The sequence below is a fragment of the Plectrocnemia conspersa genome, unplaced genomic scaffold (assembly GCF_051122295.1).
Source record: "Plectrocnemia conspersa isolate PC_06_02 unplaced genomic scaffold, ASM5112229v1 ptg000007l, whole genome shotgun sequence".
In the NCBI taxonomy this organism is placed as follows: Eukaryota; Metazoa; Arthropoda; class Insecta; order Trichoptera; family Polycentropodidae; genus Plectrocnemia; species Plectrocnemia conspersa.
Window position 1 is genome coordinate 6,420,843 of NW_028277171.1, and position 21,738 is coordinate 6,442,580.

A 21,738-nucleotide genomic window follows, 5' to 3' on the forward strand; every position below is an offset into this window, starting at 1 on the left:
ATAAGCGGTGTATTTTGTATGTATTTTTCGGTGAAGTTATATTTTCACTAGTGAAGTCCAAATACATTTTTAACATTAGATATATATATTTCTATTAGCGAAAATATAATATAACTGATTGAAATTATATGTTGCTCTATGAAACTCAATTTGACAGTTGCAAAGCATACATTTGATGTTCAAACCCATATTCTCGCATATTGCTCCATAGCACTTTGATATTACTTACCTAGCTATCCTTACCGATATTACTACGGACGGTCAAAGAGTATTCAAACCGAATTTTGGTCAATAGGAGGGCGCAAAAACAATTATCACTTCTCAGAAGTCAAAAATTCACGTCAAAAGCAATAAAATCGCGACGGCGACGGCACGATTTTATTGCTTTTGACGTGGATTTTTGACTTCTGCGAAGGGATATTTGTTTTTCGCGCTCTCCTATTGGTCAAAATTCGGGCTAGATATGCTTCATATGATTTTCACTTTTTTTAAGTCGTAATATTTTTATAAAAAGTCAACACTAGATAGCCGAGCGTTTCTACTGCTACGGCACGATTTTATTGCTTTTGAAGTCAATACTAAACAGGGACGTCATTTGGGAGGGGGGCATTTGGGAGGTGTTCAATAAGTCAACTGCATTTGAATAATTTATGGATGATGTTTATCGAAAATGACGCCGTTCAAACGTTAGATTATGAATGTATTGTCGATCAATTCTCTAAATTTAATGCGAGAAAAGTTCTTCTTAGGTCTAAATTTTTACACGTTGTGTTATTGTTATTGAATTCCGTATTTTTTGTTGAATAAATAATTAATGTAATGTATAATAATAACGAGATATTTGTGATTAGCAGAAATTAGACATAGAGACAATTTTTTTATGTACTTAAATCTAAATCTCTAATAAATTTTGTGGCGCTTTTTTGTCATTCAAAAAAAAGGACTTCCAAACTTATGTTGCGCCTGGAATCTCCCAAGCGCCTAAGTGCAATAGCGTATATTATTCTTGACAGTTCTCGAGAACGAAAGATGTTTTCGGCGATAGCAACGAGGAGCTGGAACTATTTATATTATTTGTAAAATTACATGACACCTACAGAGTATTTGATCATGTATTCTGTAACATTAGACTTATTTATAGTTATATTAAAGTTTATTTTAGCGTTAATGATTATCTACGAATATATCTAGCTATAGATTACCGCAAAAAATAATTATTAGACATTCGGTAAAATTTTTATTTTATTATCATTATGTTTAAAAAGTTTAATTAACAATATAGCGTATTACTACAAAATTAAAATGATAGGTTAATTTATAGCTTACAGCGTTTTGAGTTAAGAGTGTAAAATACGCATGTCACATATACTTACAAAAATGGAAAGTTTAGAAAACTGCATTAAATGATTAAAAACGATCAAACCAGTTTCTTATTAGTTAACTCAACATTTTCACAAAACACATACTCTTACACCCATATCATTTTATGTAAAAAAATATTATTTAAAAATAAAACCACTCATATATTTACTAATTAATTTAATTAATTATTTAACATTTATATAAATATTATATATTTGTATAATAAAACATTATTTATTTACAACGCCATCTGTTGAAACTCGTCGAAACAGCTTACCATCGATTTACAAAATAATATAATTATTTAGTAAATTCATAGCTATAACAATAATATAATATTTAGTAAATTCATATCTATAACAATAATATGTATTAAGTTATAATTTAATTATTCAATGTTACAAACCTCATTTTTATCATCAAAGCTTAGCATTTGTGAGTCTGCATTCCAGTCTTCTTTAATCATATCAGCTCCTTTTTCTCCTATCATGATGGTAGGCGCGTTAGTATTGCCTCTAACCACGTGTGGCATTATACTAGCATCTATAACCCGGAGACCTTTCAAACCGTGCACCCTCAGTCTAGGATCGACCACAGCTTTTTTGTCACTAGAAGGTCCCATCTTAGCAGTGCCCACTGGATGGTACAAAGTCGTAGTTAGACCCCTGATCACGCAGTACCAATACTCATCCGACTTGAATTTCAGACTTTCACACTCCTCTGGACTAAAATCGGCAATTTCCATATTCGAGCCTTTCAGCAATTCGCCTATTTTTTCCACAAATCTGATACCTCTCAGTGTTGTTTCCATATCAGAGCTGTCTTCGAAATAGTTAGTGTATATCAAAGGCGCATCTGTCGGATTTTTGCTCTTCAAAAGAATCTTCCCGGATGATTCCGGCCTCAGAAGAGTGACGAAAAATTGAACCAAAGCACTTTCCTTGTTGAGTGTAGCCATTTTTTTAGCTACGTATTCGTTGAAGTTCATTCCCGACATAATACCGGGTGCGAGCAGGGCATCTCTCTTGGGATAGTGTAAATGTAAGAATTGAATATCGGGAACTTGTGAGCTCTTGTCCAAAGTGTTGATAAATCCAGATAGTTCGGTTGCTCCTAATCCCGACAGCGGTCCATCGTTTGTAAGCATGTATTTGAGTAAAATTTCAAATACCATTTCTGGGGGAACTTCTATTGAGCTTCCTTTATTAAGCGTATACGTCACTGGTGTAACTGCGTGATCTTTTAAATTTTCTCCTACTGCCAAATCAAGAAGCGGTTCAATACCGACGCTTTTTAGATGCTCCTTTGGACCAATTCCAGATAACATTAACAATTGTGGCGAATTGACCGCTCCAGCCGATAGTATTACTTCCTTTTTGCTTAAGAACGCTACTTCTTTATTTTCATGCATCAAGTTAACTCCAATAGCTTTCATATTGCTTGGGTCTATTAGGATTTTCGTAACTTGCGCGTTGTACAAGACGTGCAAATTTTTTCTGTCCTTCACTGAAGCCAGGAACGATTTCGCTGCGCTTGTTCTTCTGCCTTCGTGCAAGGTTCCGTGTATTACACCGATTCCGATCTGGCTTTCTCCATTGACGTCTATCGAAGTTTTGTAACCCATTTCCTTCCAAGACTCCATTATTGCTTTTTCCAACTCTACATCGTCAGAATAATAGCTACCGACTTTTAAAGGACCTTCGAAACCGTGATACTTTTTAAGATTTTCGTCCTGGGCGATGCGATCGTCGTAAAGATGCTCGCTCTTTTTAAAATACTCCAAAACGTTCTGGTATCCCCATCCGAGATTTCCCATTCTCTCCCATTCGTTATAATCTTCTTTGTTGCCTCTCACGTAAAGCATAGCGTTAATGGCACTGCATCCTCCGAGCACTTTACCCCTAGGCCAACTGCAACGACCTTCCTTCATGCCTTGGCAACTATTTTCATTTTTTTCAGGCTTATATTGCCAATCTGCTTCGGTGTTTTGAACGTTAAAGAACATCGAAGGAATCTATATAATAAAAATAATAATGTAATTAAAATATATTATTAGAAATGCGCATTTTACTCTATACTTCTGTATCTGCCGTTGGATATCCTCCAGCTTCTATCAACAATACATTCCAATTCTTAATTTCTGTGAGCCTGCTAGCCACCGCAGCTCCTGCCGACCCCGAACCAATTACAATAAAATCATACTCCCTAACAACTGAAAAATAATACAAGAAATGTCACTCGAAACAAACATAATTAAGTTCAAAATATCTAAATATTACTACCATTATTTAATCCGTTTTCTCCTATGTCGACTGGCCACTGACTAGGATCCGATAGGGTGCAAAACATTCCAAGAATTGTATTTATAACTATGCCAACCAGAGATAGAGACGCTCCTCCAGCAGATGGACACATTTGTTGTATTATGCTCTCCATTCTGAAAAATAGTAGTAAATGACTAATAAAATTGTTCTGGTATGTACATATGTAAGTTAAATAATTTATAAAAAATATATATCTATTTATAATGTGCTGATAAATATATTATTAATCTGTTATTTGATCACTGTTTTACGTAATCATTATTTTATTTTATCTTGCTGTCTTAATATAATCAATAAACAGTGTATATAAGCGATAATATTGTAAATATATAAGTATAAAAAATATGTTACATAATAGTGATTTTCCTTGAATCGCTTAAGTTGTTTTAGTTCTCCTTCAACAAAATGATTTAATTATGTTTTTTAGAATTGTATTATTATTGTTATAATAACACATTATAAAAAAATAGCATTACATATCTGAACTCATCATTTTTTAGATTTTTTACAAATCATAGATATTTTTTAATTTGCAAAAGCAAAGATAATAATTATGTCCGAACAAATTCAAGTAATCATACTTACTTTGGGTTTTTTCGGTACTGGCCCAAGTTTGGTTTGTTTATTAGAAACTTATTTGTGAACTACCTCGTACCTCGATTACTACCGAACTGACAGTGATGGAAGGTTGAAGACATTCTATAAACAGCGCTGTGTTTATCTGTCTCTCAGCTAGGGTTCACAAAACAATTAAAAATACTAGCCAGGGTTGCCAGTTGTTCTGGTCGAAATTCCACTAAATCTTCATTTAAAATTTTCATATGAAAAATGTTTTCTTTTATGAAATATTTTTATGAATACACATAACAAACTTGCCCATATTGATAGATTTTCTGTGCTGAATTTTCGTTATCACTAACTGGTTAATGGAACATCAAGTCAATGAGTCAATCCCGCATGAACCCTAATTTGTATCGTATCTGGAAATTTAAAATAATGTTCATCACAGATTATGTTTATCTAACTTCTCTTACTGTTGAATCCTATATTATATATAATTGTCCTAATCTTATGTAATAAAAACACAGTAACATAACGTTCTCACTGCGCGACAAATTTATTAGTTTTTGATAAAAAGGTAGAATATTAAAATATCTGTTTTTTAAATGCATGTACTAGTCGTGCTTATTAACATTTTTATAATTTTGTATTAACGTAACTACTTATTTATTAAAAAAATAAATAAAAGGCTATCGGTGTTTATTTAACATTACTAATATTTACGGTGAAGGTTTTAACACGAATCTTAACATTTTCGATATACAATTCAGTGTTAAGGGTCAAGAAAATATTATATTACATAAACATAAAATACAGGCTTGACCATAATAATGGGGCAGTTCAATAAATGTGTTTTATCTTAAAAAATCGTAAAAATATAAATAAAAAACCGATCGAGGTTGTTTAAAGTGTTTATTTAAAGCTTATTTTTATTATTTAGTAGGCCCGCCCATGGGTTTTATTACAGCTACAACCTCTTTTGGCATAATATAAATTAATGACTGTGGATGGAGACAATTTTCTCCATTCCATCAGAAATTTTTCTCGCAGCTCAATATTGAATTTGCAATTGTGTTGGGCAACCTTTGTTTTAATTTTGCTCATAAATGCTGTATAGAATTTAAGTCTGGTGATTGTGCAGGCCATTCTAAAAGCGTCAAACTTTTTTTCGTGAAATATGACACCGGAGCGTTGTCTTGCTGGAATCGGATGGTAGCGTGATCTGTGCTTATAAATATTTTCCTGTAAAAATTCATTAAAGTGGATTCCAACATTAAAATATAAATGTCACTATTCATACTACCATCGCAAGTGTACAGGTTTCCTACCTCTGCTGCTGTCATACAACCCTAGACCATAACACTTCCGCCACAATATTTGACTTTGAGTACTACGCAATCAGCTACACCAAGTGTCTCAAAAACATAAAAATATATTGAAAAAGTATGTTTATCTTAAAAAAATATTGCTTAAGAAATTTTATAACAAATTAAGTCTCAAATATTTATTTATATCTACCAATATTAGTTTAAAATTACCTCTAAGTTGGATTCATCGGACCAAATGACTTCTCCCTTTTGTGACAAAACTGAGACATCCTCACCTGCACACCATCATCGCAATACACGTCACGCCGTAATCGTCTATAGTCAACATTGTAATTATAACTTAATAAACAATCTTATAGGATTCACCAAAGCGTCTCATTGGCTGCGAGGTCAACCACCCCTAGGGCTACGCCCCCGTAAACTAGTTGATTAAAAAACTCATATCCTCTTAATTACTGCGGCTCAGTAAATAAAACTAAATACTGAATGTGGCCCATGATTAAAACTTGTAACCGAAAGTCACCGAACATTACCGGATTGTCGACACCGCCCCTAAGCAATTTTAAAAAGTACTTTATAATATAGAGTTTAAATGTAGTGTGATAAAATTAATTTTGTGTTTTTTAAATAGCGTGGATAAATAATGTTTTTTTTTTGTAAACATAATTCAGTTCTATATTTTAGTTATATACATGCATACATATGTATAGTAAACCCCCCAATAGCACGGTAAATTGGGGCGTGCCATTTGGGTGCGTGTAGCTGGGGGACTAGAAAATACTTTTTTTGCAATACGTACGTATGAATCAGGCGCGTGTTGTGAGATATCTTTCCTAAAGTAACGGGCGTCCAAATAGCACGTCCCCAATTTACCGTGTTATTGGGGGGTCTACCTTTTATTATTTTTTGTCTTTTTATTTCCGTATTAATATTTTTAATATTGTTTTGATTCTTATTAGATTTTAAAATGTACTTGTGTTAAAAAATTGTTCTTTATTTAAAAATTAAAATCAAATACTAAAACGTACATATGCTTAGATAGAATCTTTATTAATATATTATTAATTAATTACGATTAAATAACTCTTTATAAATATAATATGTATTAAATGGAAGACTTCGTTTAACAATATTTATAAAAGCAAAACTTACTTTATACTGTAAATAAATCATAAAAGTCAACAAATGGTTTTAATAAATCTTTACAATACATAAATTTATAAATATGTATTTACACATTTTGTACATAGTAGAACTAATATTTTTTTTTATTATAGTAGATTTTTATTTCCGTTCGGTGTTCGGATGTAGTGACCTCGGTTTGTTGTATAAAGTTTTGATCTTTGCTTGTTAAATATATCTCATTCTACAATTCGGTCTCCATTCAAAACAGACCAATCCTCTTTAATCATATCGGATCCTTTTTCTCCAATCATGATCGTCGGAGCATTTGTGTTACCGCTGGTTATTTCTGGCATGATACTGGCGTCTATAACCCGTAAACCTTTGACACCGTGAACCTTTAGTCTGGCGTCTACCACAGCTGTTTGATCTGTCACTTTACCCATTTTCACAGTTCCTACAGGATGATATAGTGTGTAAGTTGTGTGCTTAGATAAACACTTCCAATAATCGCGACTTCTAAACATATACATATCGCATTGAGGTAGTTCGATTTGATCCAATTTAAAATGCTTTTTCTGGAACGCGTTCGTTTTCTCTAACTTCATAACTTCATTTATACCCTTCAGCAACGTCTCGCGATCTTTTTCGTTTTCAAAATATTTTAAATCTATCACGGGAGCTTCTTCCGGGTTGGTCGTATTCAAAAGGATCTTACCTCTAGACTTTGGCTTAAGCAAAACTACTAACGTATCGATCAAGTCTTTCTTCGCATATAGCTTTTGATAACTTTCAAGTAATTGAACGCTAAACTTAGATAAGCCGCCTATTCCTTTCGATTTAGGATCACTTAAGAAATTAAACATCAGTTGAATGTCGGGATCACCGGTACGGTCAAGATTTGTATTAATGAATGCATTTATATCGGGCACGTAAGATAGTAGTCCTTTCCGGAATTGTAAAAAATCGTTCACTACTGTTGGAAGATTGAAAGTTAGTCTCTTATCGCCGGCTCCAGTAAAATACACGGAAGTGATGTGATGATCTTGTAGATTTTCTCCTACGGGTAAATCAGCTATAACTTCAATGCTCATTTCGACCAAGTGTTTCTGTGGACCTATTCCAGATAACATCAGCAGTTGAGGGGAGTTGACAGCCCCTGATGATAGTATGACCTCTTTCGTCGTTCTGATTTTTCTAATCTCTCCGTTTTTCAACTTGACCTCGACACCGTTTGCCGTTTTGCTATCGTCAAAGATAATCCTCGTCGCTAAAGCATCTTTGATAACGTGGAGATTCGACCTGTCTTTGGCCGGTTGCAAAAACGCTTTGGCGCTCGAGTGCCTTATGCCATCCTTCAGCGTACCCTGTATCCTAAAAATTCCGACCTTATCATCCGCATTGACATCATCGTAATAGTTGTAGTTGAGTTCTTTTCCGGCATTCTTGATTATTTTAGCATATGGATGGTTGAACCTGTACTTGTCTATGTTCATATAACCACCTTCGCCGTGATATGCAGACGTTATTGACTGCTTGATCTTTCTGTCTACTAAGTTTTCACTTTTTTTGAAGTATCTTAAAACGCTGCTATAACCCCAACCGGGATTGCCTGCAGCTTCCCAATCGTCGAAGTCCTTTCTAGTCCCTCGCACGTAGAGCATAGCATTTATAGCGCCCGATCCACCCAAAGCTTTACCCCTGGGGTAGAAACATTTTTTGTCCTGCATGCCCTGGAACAGATTTGGATCCGGTTTGGCATTATAAAACCAATCCATCTGTGTGCCCACAATTTTCGGGAACAATCCTGGGATCTGTAAAACAACATAATCGAATCAATATTTTTCATTTCGTTGCCAAGTAAAATCGAACCGTTACGACAACTCGAAGGTCAGATTTCCTTTACTTCCAATTTGAAATACATATATGAGTCATGCCAATTATTGTTGTAATACATTATAATCGGTTTAATTAACATTTACAATGATTCCATATATAGTAAGTCAAATATTTTTTTTATGAATTCCAACTGATAATGCTGCTTTAATTTACTGAAGTACACTTCAGTACTTGATGAATTTTAAAATCATTTGGTAATTTATTATAATTCATAGGTCAAAGTCAGCATATTAAATTAAGTTTATGCACGTATTACATAGAGTATTTTTTATTATTATCATTATTATACATATTTAGAGCACCGTCATGTTAGGATTATGTTTTTATCAGCCTTTAGAACTATCAGTCTTTCGATTATGTTATTATTCATTACACCTGGTTGCTAAATTGGTCAAGTATAAAAAATCACTTTACGTAACTTGTTGCTTAAATAACATCATGTGCACAGCTGTAATTTAGTTAAAAAAAAACGATTCAAAACAAGTTATAGTGCGGACTTAGATTTTAGTAAATTTTAAAGATTTGTAGCTGAGTGATGTGATTTTTACAGCCAGTTTAATGCCCAAAAATATGATTATAAAATATATAATTTTCCGCAAACGTCCGTTAGGAGTTCGTTGATTGATAGCCAGTGATTGGTTAGAAGATTAGACCGGATGTCACATATTTAAAAGAAATGTATTTGATTGAATATGAGATGAGGCTAATTAAGAGCAAATTGTATTATAATCTAACTCCACCTCTGAATCATCATTTGTGAAATATTGTTTTAATGCCCCGCGTTAAGCGACCGTCCAATAATTGCAAACAATGCTTATTCGATGTAATAAATAATAGTTTTTTTTATTGACGAGTTTTAAATATTATGAAAAAAGGGTTAAATTATGTTTTCTTTTTCGTAAGTCTGCGTGGCTATTGTGCAATTCTGGGTTCTTTGTCAATTTCAAATACTAAAGAAAACCACCGTTATTTTGCAAGAGTTATATTATTATTAATTGCTTATACTATACGTACACTGTAAAGAAATATTTATCTGTCACATATTCGCAAGAATATTATTTTAAAATCTAAGTTAGTTTTTTCTTATAATTTCGACAGTTAATTTTTGAATATATGCTAGTTGAACAAAACTGAGTTGATTTAAAGCATGACTGTTATTTATGCCTTCCTAATAAAACTATGCAGTTTATGAAGTGAATAATTTACTAGAAAAACGTGAATGTGACGTTCTGTTTCATTGTCAACACTTGAAGACACTTCATTTTGATTTAAAAATTAATTTGAACTTTAAACTTTACTCTTGAAATATATTAACAAAAAGGATCGTATCTGTGTTGGCTTAACTGGCCGATCTTTTTACCATATAAATATGTTCATACAAATTCGCAAAATCGTCATTATGATTATAAGTTTTCATTACTAAGCTTTTAATAAATCTTTACAATAAATAAATTGATAAATATGTATTTACACATTTTGTACATAGTTGAACTAGTATTTTTTTTTATTATAGTAGATTTTCATTTGCGTTCAGTGTTCGGATGTAGTGACCTCGGTTTGTTGTATAAAGTTTTGACCTTTGCTTGTTAAATATATCTCATTCTACAATTCGGTCTTAATATTCAAAACAGACCAATCCTCTTTGATCATATCGGATCCTTTTTCTCCAATCATGATCGTCGGAGCATTTGTGTTACCGCTGGTTATTTCTGGCATGATACTGGCGTCTATAACCCGTAAACCTTTGACACCGTGAACCTTTAGTCTGGTGTCTACCACAGCTGTTTGATCTGTCACTTTACCCATTTTCACAGTTCCTACAGGATGATATAGTGTGTAAGTTGTGTGCTTAGATAAACACTTCCAATAATCGCGACTTCTAAACATATACATATCGCATTGAGGTAGTTCGATTTGATCCAATTTAAACTGCTTTTTCTGGAACGCGTTCGTTTTTTCTAACTTCATAACTTCATTTATACCCTTCAGCAACGTCTCGCGATCTTCTTCGTTTTTAAAATAGTTTAAATCTATCACGGGAGCATCTTCCGGGTTGGTCGTATTCAAAAGGATCTTACCTCTAGACTTTGGCTTAAGCAAAACTACTAACGTATCGATCAAGTCTTTCTCCGCATATAGCTTTTGATAACTTTCAAGTAATTGAACGCTAAACTTAGATAAGCCGCCCATTCCTTTCGATTTTGGATCACTTAAGAAATGAAACATCAGTTGTATGTCGGGATTACCGGTACGGTCAAGATTCGTATTGATGAATCCATTTATGTCGGGTACGTAAGATAGTAGTCCTTTCCGGAATTGTAAAAAATCGTTCACGATTGTTGGAAGATTGAAAGTTAGTCTCTCATCGCCGGCTCCAGTAAAATACACGGAAGTGGTGTGGTGATCTTGTAGATTTTCTCCTACGGGTAAATCAGCTATAACTTCAATGCCCATTTCGACCAAGTGTTTCTTTGGACCTATTCCAGATAACATCAGCAGTTGAGGGGAGTTGACAGCGCCTGCTGATAGTATGACCTCTTTCGTCGTTCTGATTTTTCTAATCTCTCCGTTTTTCAACTTGACCTCAACACCGTTTGCCGTTTGGCTGTCGTCAAAGATAATCCTCGTCGCTAAAGCATCTTTGATAACGTGGAGATTCGACCTGTCTTTGGCCGGTTGCAAAAACGCTTTGGCGCTCGAGTGCCTTATGCCATCCTTCAGCGTACCCTGTATCCTAAAAATTCCGACCTTATCATCCGCATTGACATCATCGTAATAGTTGTAGTTGAGTTCTTTTCCGGCATTCTTGATTATTTTAGCATATGGATGGTTGAACCTGTACTTGTCTATGTTCATATAACCACCTTCGCCGTGATATGCAGACGTTATTGACTGCTTGATCTTTCTGTCTACTAAGTTTTCACTTTTTTTGAAGTATCTTAAAACGCTGCTATAACCCCAACCGGGATTGCCTGCAGCTTCCCAATCGTCGAAGTCCTTTCTAGTCCCTCGCACGTAGAGCATAGCATTTATAGCGCCCGATCCACCCAAAGCTTTACCCCTGGGGTAGAAACATTTTTTGTCCTGCATGCCCTGGAACAGATTTGGATCCGGTTTGGCATTATAAAACCAATCCATCTGTGTGCCCACAATTTTCGGGAACAATCCTGGGATCTGTAAAACAACATAATCGAATCAATATTTTTCATTTCGTTGCCAAGTAAAATCGAACCGTTACGACAACTCGAAGGTCAGATTGCCTTTACTTCCATTTTGAAATACATATATGAGTCATGCCAATTATTGTTGTGATACATTATAATCGTTTTAATTAACATTTACAATGATTCCATAAATAGTAAGTCAAATATTTTTTTTATGAATTCCAACTGATAATGCTGCTTTAATTTACTGAAGTACACTTCAGTACTTGATGAATTTTAAAATCATTTGGTAATTTATTATAATTCATAGGTCAAAGTCAGCATTAAGTTTAAAGGAACAAACGTTAGTGGTTTTGATTGTTCAAATATGTGTTATCATGTGTGTTGTTGATAAATTATGTATTTGCTTTATATTTATGTATTGTATTAAATAATTCGTTATCTGTGATGCTACTTGTCACTAATCTAACTAGGTATTCAGTTGCTGTTTACATTAGTAAAATAATATGTCCTTAACATATACTTATTTTTCTTTTATTAAGGTTCTTATTGTGCATCACTTAAACATAGACCATTGATAATAATACAAAATATTGAATATGTTTTGTATTCTGAAATAAAATATGTGGTAGTGTTCTAGAAAACTATTATTAGAAAGCAGCGCGATACGGGCAATAGATATATAATCGTCAAATACTAGGTTAAATTCAACGTTGTAATGCTATTTTTAAAAATCTTTCAAAAACAATGTTTTGATTTGATTATGCGACACAAATTGATAACATTTTGAATTTAATAACGCGGACTGATAATGGATTAATCAACCTGATTTACATCATTTTTAAACGTTATACGTGTTTGTATGCACATATTACATAGAGTATTTTTTATTATTATCAATATTATACATATTTAGAGCACCGTCATGTTAGGATTATGTTTTTATCAGCCTTTAGATCTATCGAGTCTTTCGATTATGTTACTATTCATTACACCTTGTTGCTAAATTGGTAAAATATAAAAAATCACATTACGTAACTTGTTGCTTAAATAACATCATGTGCACAGCTGTAATTTAGTTAAAAAACGATTCAAAACAAGTTATAGTGCGAACTTAGATTTTAATAAATTTTCAAGATTTGTAGCTGAGTGATGTGATTTTTACAGCCAGTTTAATGCCCAAAAATATTATTATAAAATATATGATTTTCCACAAACGTACGTTAGGAGTCTGTTGATTGATAGCCAGTGATTGGTTAGATGATTAGACCGGATGTCACATATTTAAAAAAATGTATTTTATTGAATAGGAGATGAGGCTAATTGAGAGAAAATTGTATTATAATCTAACTCCATCATTTGTGAAATCTTGTTTTAAGGCTCCGCGTTAAGCGACTGTCCAATAATTGCAAACAATGCTTATTCGATGTAGTAAATAATAGTTTTTTTATTGACGTGTTTTAAATATTATGAAAAAAAGGGTTAAATTATGTTTTGTTTTTCGAAAGTCTGCGTGGTTATTGTGCAATTCTGGGTTCTCTCTAAAATTTTAATGATAAGAAAAACTTCTGTCATTTTGCAAGAGTTATATTATTATTAATCCCTTAAAACAATAACGACATACAAAAAAAGCCAACAAACTTTAATTCATTTTTAAATATTTTTTTTTTTTGAATAGTTTAATACAAATTAAAACATATCTATCTTTAATTAAATTTAAAGTTTTAGTTTATAACCAATTTTAAACTTTAAACAAAACTTTATAAAATACAAAAACAAATAATGTTTTAAAGTTTAATTATATCTGCTAATTAACTTGAGATCTTAAGCTATTATTACGATTGCTGTCGAAGATTTTTTTTTAAATAAAGCAAAATTCACTTTTTATTACACATATTCAAAATAATTATTTTTATACTACGCGTGCTAAGAGAGAAGAAGTGAGCGTGCGGAACGCATGTAACGTACGCCCTTATCTCTCACTCACTCTCATCACTTAACACACGAGCGAGCGAAATAGAATATATCTAACCTTACGCGCCTGGCGGCAGTAACCCGGGGAAAGCAATACTCCAGAAAATGGAAATAGAGCGGCTTTGAAGATCGAGACAATAAAACAATTCTAAAAAAATACTGACATATACATAGTTTTTTCGGTTTTGCAAAAAACAAAAAAGCCGACATTTTTACCATATGAATATGTTCATTCAAATTCGCAAAATCGCCATTATTGTAAGTTTTCATTGTTAAGTAACTAGCATTTTTGAAAACTTCCTAATGTTAAAGTAAGAGGCTGCAAAAAATAAAAATTTTATTAAAAATATATATGTGCAAACACTTGAAAATATTACATAACTTATTTTAAAGTTATTTCTATATTAATGAGATGAAATCTGAACCACATATACTGACTAAGCGCGTGCGGTGAGAAACTTTACCTTTCGCTCGCTCGCGTTTTAAGTGACGAGAGTGAGTGAGAGATAAGGGCATGCGGTCCGCATTCTCTTATCTCTCACTCACTCTCATTACTTAACACGCGAGCAAGCGAAAGTACCGGGGCCTGAAACTGACATAATCAATGATGATCTTAGTTGAATACATTTACTATAATTTATTGCCATATTTGTGTTATGATTGGGAAATAGATCTTAAAAAACAGAATCGAAATTATAAGAGAAAATGACAAATATATTGAAGAGTATAAGCAGTTCTGATTCTGAGCTGTATAAAAATATTGAATTTCCGGTTTAGTTGATTGTGAATTGAAATGGTTACAGATTTTTTAACTAAAAAAACAACAAACAAACAATTCATCGTGGAGATTTATTGCTACTGCTGATATAAACAGTGCCTAATATTAACAAATGTTGATTTGATTGGCGTTAATTACTAATAATATTGAAAAAACTAGTGTGTCTAAAAACTAATCATTTCGACGTATCAATTTGCTTTTTCTCTTATAATTATTTTGTGTAACTTCAAATAGTGCTAGATTTTAGAAGCAGTTAATTTAATTTAACATTAATTAAATAGCTGTATAATTTTAGTTCTAATCTACCTTTTTAAAATTGTATCAATATTTTTTTTAAATTAAAAAAATAAAGCATTCACATACAATTTATTATTAGTTATGATATACTTTTTTCTATAAAAGAGACATCTATAAGAATACTTGATTCTTCTCAAATATAATATAATTTTTAAATATATAAGGTACTGCAGCCTTTTTCACTTTAAAACTCCACTTCATACACTATTGATTACTTAATTTAATTTTGTAATTTTTGCACGTTCTCGCGAAATACACAATTATGGCATTAGACATTTATGATTATATTACTTTAAATTGTGAAAGATTCCACGTACTTCACTATCAGTCGACGGGTCATTTCCAGCTTCCACTAAAAGCACCTTCCAATTTTCAATTTCTGACAATCGACTAGCCACCACCGATCCAGCCGATCCCGAGCCCACCACTATGAAATCATAGTCCGGAAATCCTATTGATAATATAACCGCATTGATAAGTTAGGTGTGTTAATCATTGCATATTTAAAGGTGCATACTTACCATTTTGCAGCAGCTCGTCAGTTCTGTCTTGTGGCCAATTTGTGTCTTTGAGGGCACAATTCGCCAACATGAGCATTTGTATACTCGCAGTCAGTAAATTTCCTAACGGGCCGGTCGTTTCACAAGAAACGTTCATTTTGCTGCAGTATTAAAAAAAATACTACACTGTACAACTTTGCGTTTTATTGTATGTGAGACGATTTAGAGAAAGACTCACGATTTTATCTCGATTCTCTGGCGCTATTTTTATTCACTGTTTACCACAAACATGTATTTAATTTGTTTATATAACGTTTAAAGGCAGCGACATATTTATTTGGAGATCAAAATGAAAAATAACAGTCTGCAACAGTGTGATAAGTACATTATTGTTGCAACTTTGCTTTAATTGATATTCAATACTGTACTATATATACCAATGATCCTATTTACTTTTTAACTAATCTATTTTTGATTGCTAATAAGTAATGTAAGACATGACTTATGCACCATATACTATTATATATGAAATCCGTCGTAACGTCTCAGTGAATTAAACTCGACTGTGGTCATTATTTGATTAACATATAAAAATAGAATCAAACGGTCGTATTTGTACAGAGAAGGTTATCGTATTCATTGACTTTGTAAACTGATAAAAATCATGCTGCTCTTACTTGCATAATATATTTTATAATTGTATCCTTTGATTGCATTATATATTCAGAAACCGACTGTACTTTAATACAATATTTTATAATGCTTGTAAAAACAAGCAATGTTAATATTTTAAATCAACAGTCATTCACTATCACTTTATCCAAAAACATATAAAGTGAACTTGTTTTAGTTAAAAATATATTTTACATGAAGAAACCACATTAAAAAATATGTATCTAAAACCATGCATATACTATATGTATATATGAAGTCAGACACCGGTAAATGCGATTATAATAAAAATGTTTTAAAAAATATTTCATCTAATATCGGGCAGATTTAATACGTTTTTCAATAAAACTTCCTATATATGTTATTAAAATGGAACAAACCTGATTCTACAAAAGAACAGTTCATTCAAAGCAGTTAACACTGAACGCAATTCACCGACTAGGTGGTAACACAGACTAGTAGTTGTTTTATAACATAAATTGATAGGAGAAAATATTTAATAAATTTTGCCTTTTTAACGTTTACAGTAAAGATATCTAATGAAATGTCTATTCTATTCACATATTTTATAAATAATGGCAGCTTATGTAATAAATATGGTAATTAATTCTAAACTATGATATTTTAAGTGTCATATAAAAATATTATATAACATCATATTTTATAAAAAAAATACATCAAAACTTCTCTGTTTATAAATCATTTGCTCTACAGTATCTATAACCATATAAAATTGACATTCAGCAGTGCTTATTTGTTTTATAATTACCTAAAATGAACTTAGTTATGAATATAGAGTTTCTATATGATCGTTATTTTCAACTATTCAAATATGTTTTCGTGTACTATGCTATTAAGTTATAAAAAAGTGAATAATGTAGTTTAAATAATGAACTTAGGTTCATACACTCAATTTTATGTTTTATAAAAAAGCAATAAATGTATCAAGACACTTTGAATTAATAAAACTAGGTGAAACAGTTACTGTAAAAGTGTGTTGTCAACAATTATAGGGCTAAACCTAAGAAAAAGAATAATTTTAGTTAACCAAAAATGAGTAATTTTTTACTATGATAACGCACGAATGCGATAAACTGTATCCGACAGTCTTTGCTCCTTTAAATTATCATATTGTATGTTTTATGATTATCATAAGTGTACTCCTTAAGAGATACAAATTTTAAAGTTTGAGAGTCCTAGTGGGCATACACCTGCGTGATGGGCATTGTCCAAGGTCGTATACTGCAACGGGAATCTTGTGGATCCGGTGATTTATTATATCCGTAACCGTTTCGCGACAAAGAAATATTCTTTCAATGACGAAGAATATTTACAGTAAGAACACTTTTAATTTTTCTGGTCGTAACGAGGACTTTTGTGTGTGGTCTATCTTTTACGCTATTGTCTTGCTTCCTTGTTGTTGAATGCTCATTTTGGTCACAGTAAATTAACGCGAGGTTTTAAGAATAAGACCCCACAAAATGTAGACAATCGCCTAATTAGCTACTTCAATTCAAAACCAGCAAGTTTTACAAAAAGAGCATTAAAAAATAATAGGAAAAAATAGTTAATATCGACGAAAATTATGCTGGTTTTCTTTCCAGTAAAAAATAATTCAAACTTTCAATCAGCATAAATTTTCATTTTAATTATTTTCGTTGCCGAAAAGACTACAATTCGGTATGGTCAAAATCTATTACTTTAATACTCGACGTACTGCACAATATCAACACGGAAATATGAATAATTTCTGGAATTTCGGCAATTACAGTGTGTCTTTTCTACATTATTTTGTTTATTGACTATTAGTTGATATGGTCATGCATGTTAAAAATAACGTAACTGTGAGAAGATTTATTCCGGAAAACAAAGGGTACAATTGATAAATGTACATAAGGAAAAAAATATTTATTAAAAAAATCAATTGTTGAATTTTTAACATCAACCTGAATTCAATCTAATGAATCAATATTTTTACTTCGTGAAAAAGCGCAAAAAAACGACAATCTCGAGTTCGTCCTTAGTATTTTTACACTTATCGAAAACTATTTTTAACTAAATCCGTTCAAAAGTATCTTTATAGAACATAATAGTAGTGACATATAATATAATAAAATTATCCTGCCTAAATGGCATATTTTCATTACTACATAGTTTTACGTTACTTTTATGAAATTTGCCATTCATTTTCATAAAGGCCACCACCAAAAAGTCTCAATCAATTTTTATTTATCATTTAATTGACCGTTTTTACGTCAACTAGTTAAAAATGTAAATAAAAATGCAACGGATATTTTTAAAAACTGATAAAAAGTTTTTTACAAAGTAAAAACACTGATTTGTTTTATTTCAAATTTATTGCTACATTGAACTCCGTAGTTAAAAATTTAAAAATCTAAATGTTTATCTTAATTATTTTTTATATGGTATTAAAAATATTTTTTGGTCCGGAATAATCAGTGTCTGGAAAATTTCAGCACCAAAAATATCATTATTAAACTTTTTTTAAAAGAATATCATTAACAAACACCTTCAGTTAATGTTTATGTCATTGCTTGTTCTCGTATCAAGTCACAGATGTACATATATAGAGGATTTTTTTTGTATATCCGTATGGTTGGACAAAAAACATCCGTTGTATATTAGTCACAACTATGGATGTTTTTTGTCCAATAATAACTGCAAAACACGATCTCATCTGAAGTTAGATATGAATGAGTGTTTAATGACATTGTTGCATAACAAAACCGATTCGTGTATTATATTATATATAGCATTAGTAGAATTTTAGAAATTAATTGTATTAATGTTGTTGATATTATGTCAATAGTACACATACAATTAGAGATACCAGACAGCTTTCAATTAGAGTTAAATAAACGTTAAAGAGCTTTAAAGAAATTGCGAAAATTTAATTAAATAACAAACAGTAATGTGGTTTTTATTTATTTTAAAACCCTGTATACATTTTTAATCATATTAATAATGCGTAAATATATTTTTTTTATAATAATTTCAATATATATTAATTTTAATATTATGTATACTTAATATGTATAACATACAAACATGCACTGATACTTTTAGTTTTAGTCATTGATTGATTCACTACTAACTCTTAATACTCTTTAGGCTTTAATTAAAATATTTGGATTATTGATCATCGCATTATTATCATGCATTTTATAATTGTTGATTTGTTTCTAGCTCCTCAAAATTTTGATTAAATATATTATGTGGTTCCCGATTATGATTAACCAATTCTAGTTGTTGGGGATGCGCTTCGTTGTTGTGATACGTCATCGTGTAAGTCCCTTTCGTGTTTTCTAAGGGATGTTTTTCCATGTGTACGGACGGCACTACGAATTTCAATCCTCCTATCCAGTCTTCCTTGATGTAATCTGATGCCTTTTCGGCTATCATTATAGTAGGTGCGTTCGTATTTCCACTCACAATGAGCGGCATTATGCTGGCGTCTACTACTCGTAGTCCTTGAACTCCGTACACCTATAACAACAATGTTTTTAATCACTGCGTAAATTATGTAATTATACCGGAAATTTCCATACCTGTAATCTAGGATTAACTACCGCGTTCTTATCGTAATATGGTCCCATTTTGCAAGTTCCCACAGGGTGGTATATGGTCAGGGTGTGGTGCCGAGCATGGCACATCAAATGTTCGTCGGATAAAAATGTATAGTCCTCGCAGCCGGGAGTTTTTCTATGAAGCAATCTGGTTTTTAACTTACGCATCACCGGAGTCTGCGAGAACGCATGTCCAACTTTAGCTCCTTCTATCTGTATTGTAAAAATATATACATATGTTTTGCATTTTAGATGTTAAATTTAATAATGATCTTACCAAAACTTTTATATCGTCAGGATGATCGAAGTAGTTCGGATAAATAAGTGGTTTCCTCTGAGGGTCGTTGCTGTATAAAGCGATGTACCCTCTGCTCTTGGGGCGAAGTAACAGCGGCATTATCTGATATGACGGTTTATATAAGACGTTTTCGTATAGTTTGGCGTACGTATCGTCTTTGAGTCTCATGTCTCTCTTACTGAAGAGTCCTCCGTCCGTGTTATCAGCGAACGCTCCCACAAACAGCTGTATGTCTGGATAATCGTCCGAGTAATTCGCGTACTTCGTATTCACGAAACCCATCAATTCGCATTCAGGTAAATTGTACAGAGGCCCCTCATGGTGCTTTGCGAATCGATGTATTGCATCTTGGTTGAAGACGTTTCCTATATTCAAACCTAAATTTTTACCATACCCTGCTTCGTAAAAATAAGGATTGCCTCCCATGGCTACGTGGTCTTGCATGTTTTGTCCAACCCCCGGAAGGTGAACTATCGTTTTGATATGTTTTTCTTCGAGATGCTTGTAATCGCCTATTCCGGACAACATCAACAGTTGTGGACTTTGAATGGCGCCAGCCGATAGGATTATTTCTTTCGAAGCGAATACTTCACGAGCAACGCCATCTTTGCTGTATCTGACTCCGTATGCATGCTTTGTGTATTCGTCTATTAGTATTTTTTCTACGTAAGAATGCAAGCTCACGTGGAGATTTTTTCTCTTTGAAGCTGGCCTTAAAAACGCTTTTGCCGTACTACATCTCAGTCCATTTCTGAGCGTACCGTGCGGAACGAAGAAACCAGTTTGATATTTTCCGTTTATATCGGTTATATCGTATCCTAGCTCTACAGCTGCTTTCATGAAATGTTTCCAAATCGGCTGTCTGTATCTGTAATGCTCGACCGACAAATACCCGCCGGTGCCGTGGTACGGATCATATTTGTACTCGGGTATCCTCATGTCTTCTGACTTCTTAAAATACGGCAGCACATGCTCATAGCTCCATCCCGGATTACCCAGCTCTTCCCAATAGTCGTAATCCTTCTTGTTTCCTCTCACGTATAGCATGGCGTTGATGGCGCTCGAACCTCCCAGAGATTTCCCCCTGGGCCAGTTGCAAATTCCATCCTTCATTGCCTGACAAAATCTCGTATCGGGCACAGTGGTGAACTTCCAATCTACCTGCGAAAGCATCAGTCCGGGCAGCATCATCGGCACATCTCCCAAAGTGTGCTCGTCTCCTCCTGCTTCTAGGAGCAACACTTTCCAGTCTGGGTTTTCAGATAGTCTGCTGGCCATCACAGCTCCAGCGGATCCACCGCCGATCACTATAAAGTCGTAGACAGGAAGGAGATACTTAGCGTCTTGTACTCTATGCTTCGAATCTACGATGTCTGGTCTGTGATCCATAATAGCGTAATGTAACGCCATTAAAAATCCGAATCCAGGCAATAGAGATAACATTATCCTGGCGCTGGACAATAATCCAGGAAGATACACTTGATAATCCATCTTATAATATTTAATTAAACACTGCTCCCGGGGATAGTTGACCGACCACTGAACACAATGCACTAATGTTGCAATGACATATTATAAAGTACCGCTATGATTTAGCAATAGACAATGTAAAAATAATTCATTCAAAAAACATTCGACAGCAGATAATTAACGATCACAATCTGTGCAACTTTACATTTTTAGGGTTGTTGTTACATTGCGTACGAATTCTATGAAGCTATTAAATTATGCAAACAACAAGGCAGCGATAAAACGCAATAAATAAATTGTTATGTACGTTATATTTATTATTAAAATAAAAACCAGTTATTAATTATTATTATTATTATCATAGCAATAACTGCTAATTAAATGGTAAAATTATTCATTGAT

At 32.8% G+C, this 21,738-nt stretch overlaps 3 protein-coding genes and 2 pseudogenes across 6 annotated transcripts in view; 1 reads left to right on the forward strand and 4 right to left on the reverse strand.

Moving 5' to 3' along the window:
- Flo2 (flotillin-2) overlaps positions 1–21,738 on the forward strand; it is a 211,947-nt gene that overhangs the window by 155,577 nt on the left and 34,632 nt on the right. The gene's annotated exons all lie outside the window — the stretch shown is intronic.
- On the reverse strand, positions 1,525–4,610 carry LOC148233748 (glucose dehydrogenase [FAD, quinone]-like). Its single transcript, XM_088189065.1, has 5 exons — positions 4,272–4,610; positions 3,645–3,799; positions 3,441–3,574; positions 1,769–3,376; positions 1,525–1,681 (listed from the first exon to the last, which is right to left on the reverse strand). The coding sequence occupies exons 2-5, from the start codon at positions 3,796–3,798 to the stop codon at positions 1,676–1,678; spliced, it is 1,902 nt and encodes a 633-aa protein (XP_088045191.1). The 5' UTR covers position 3,799; positions 4,272–4,610; the 3' UTR covers positions 1,525–1,675.
- Positions 6,750–9,423, reverse strand: LOC148233749 (glucose dehydrogenase [FAD, quinone] pseudogene; annotated as a pseudogene). The gene has a single exon (XR_015810293.1). The product of XR_015810293.1 is annotated as a glucose dehydrogenase [FAD, quinone] pseudogene (transcript).
- On the reverse strand, positions 9,563–15,876 carry LOC148233750 (glucose dehydrogenase [FAD, quinone]-like). Of its 2 annotated transcripts, none has more exons than XM_088189066.1 (5): positions 15,747–15,876; positions 15,548–15,673; positions 15,331–15,470; positions 15,127–15,260; positions 9,563–11,770 (listed from the first exon to the last, which is right to left on the reverse strand). In XM_088189066.1, exons 3-5 carry the CDS (start codon positions 15,464–15,466, stop codon positions 10,199–10,201), a joined length of 1,842 nt encoding a protein of 613 aa, XP_088045192.1. In that variant the 5' UTR covers positions 15,467–15,470; positions 15,548–15,673; positions 15,747–15,876; the 3' UTR covers positions 9,563–10,198. The 2 variants fall into 2 exon arrangements, with proteins under 2 accessions (XP_088045192.1, XP_088045193.1); XM_088189067.1 differs by having other exon boundaries at positions 9,994–11,770; positions 15,763–15,876.
- On the reverse strand, positions 19,037–21,357 carry LOC148233751 (glucose dehydrogenase [FAD, quinone] pseudogene; annotated as a pseudogene). Its single transcript, XR_015810280.1, has 3 exons — positions 19,846–21,357; positions 19,551–19,781; positions 19,037–19,488 (listed from the first exon to the last, which is right to left on the reverse strand). The product of XR_015810280.1 is annotated as a glucose dehydrogenase [FAD, quinone] pseudogene (transcript).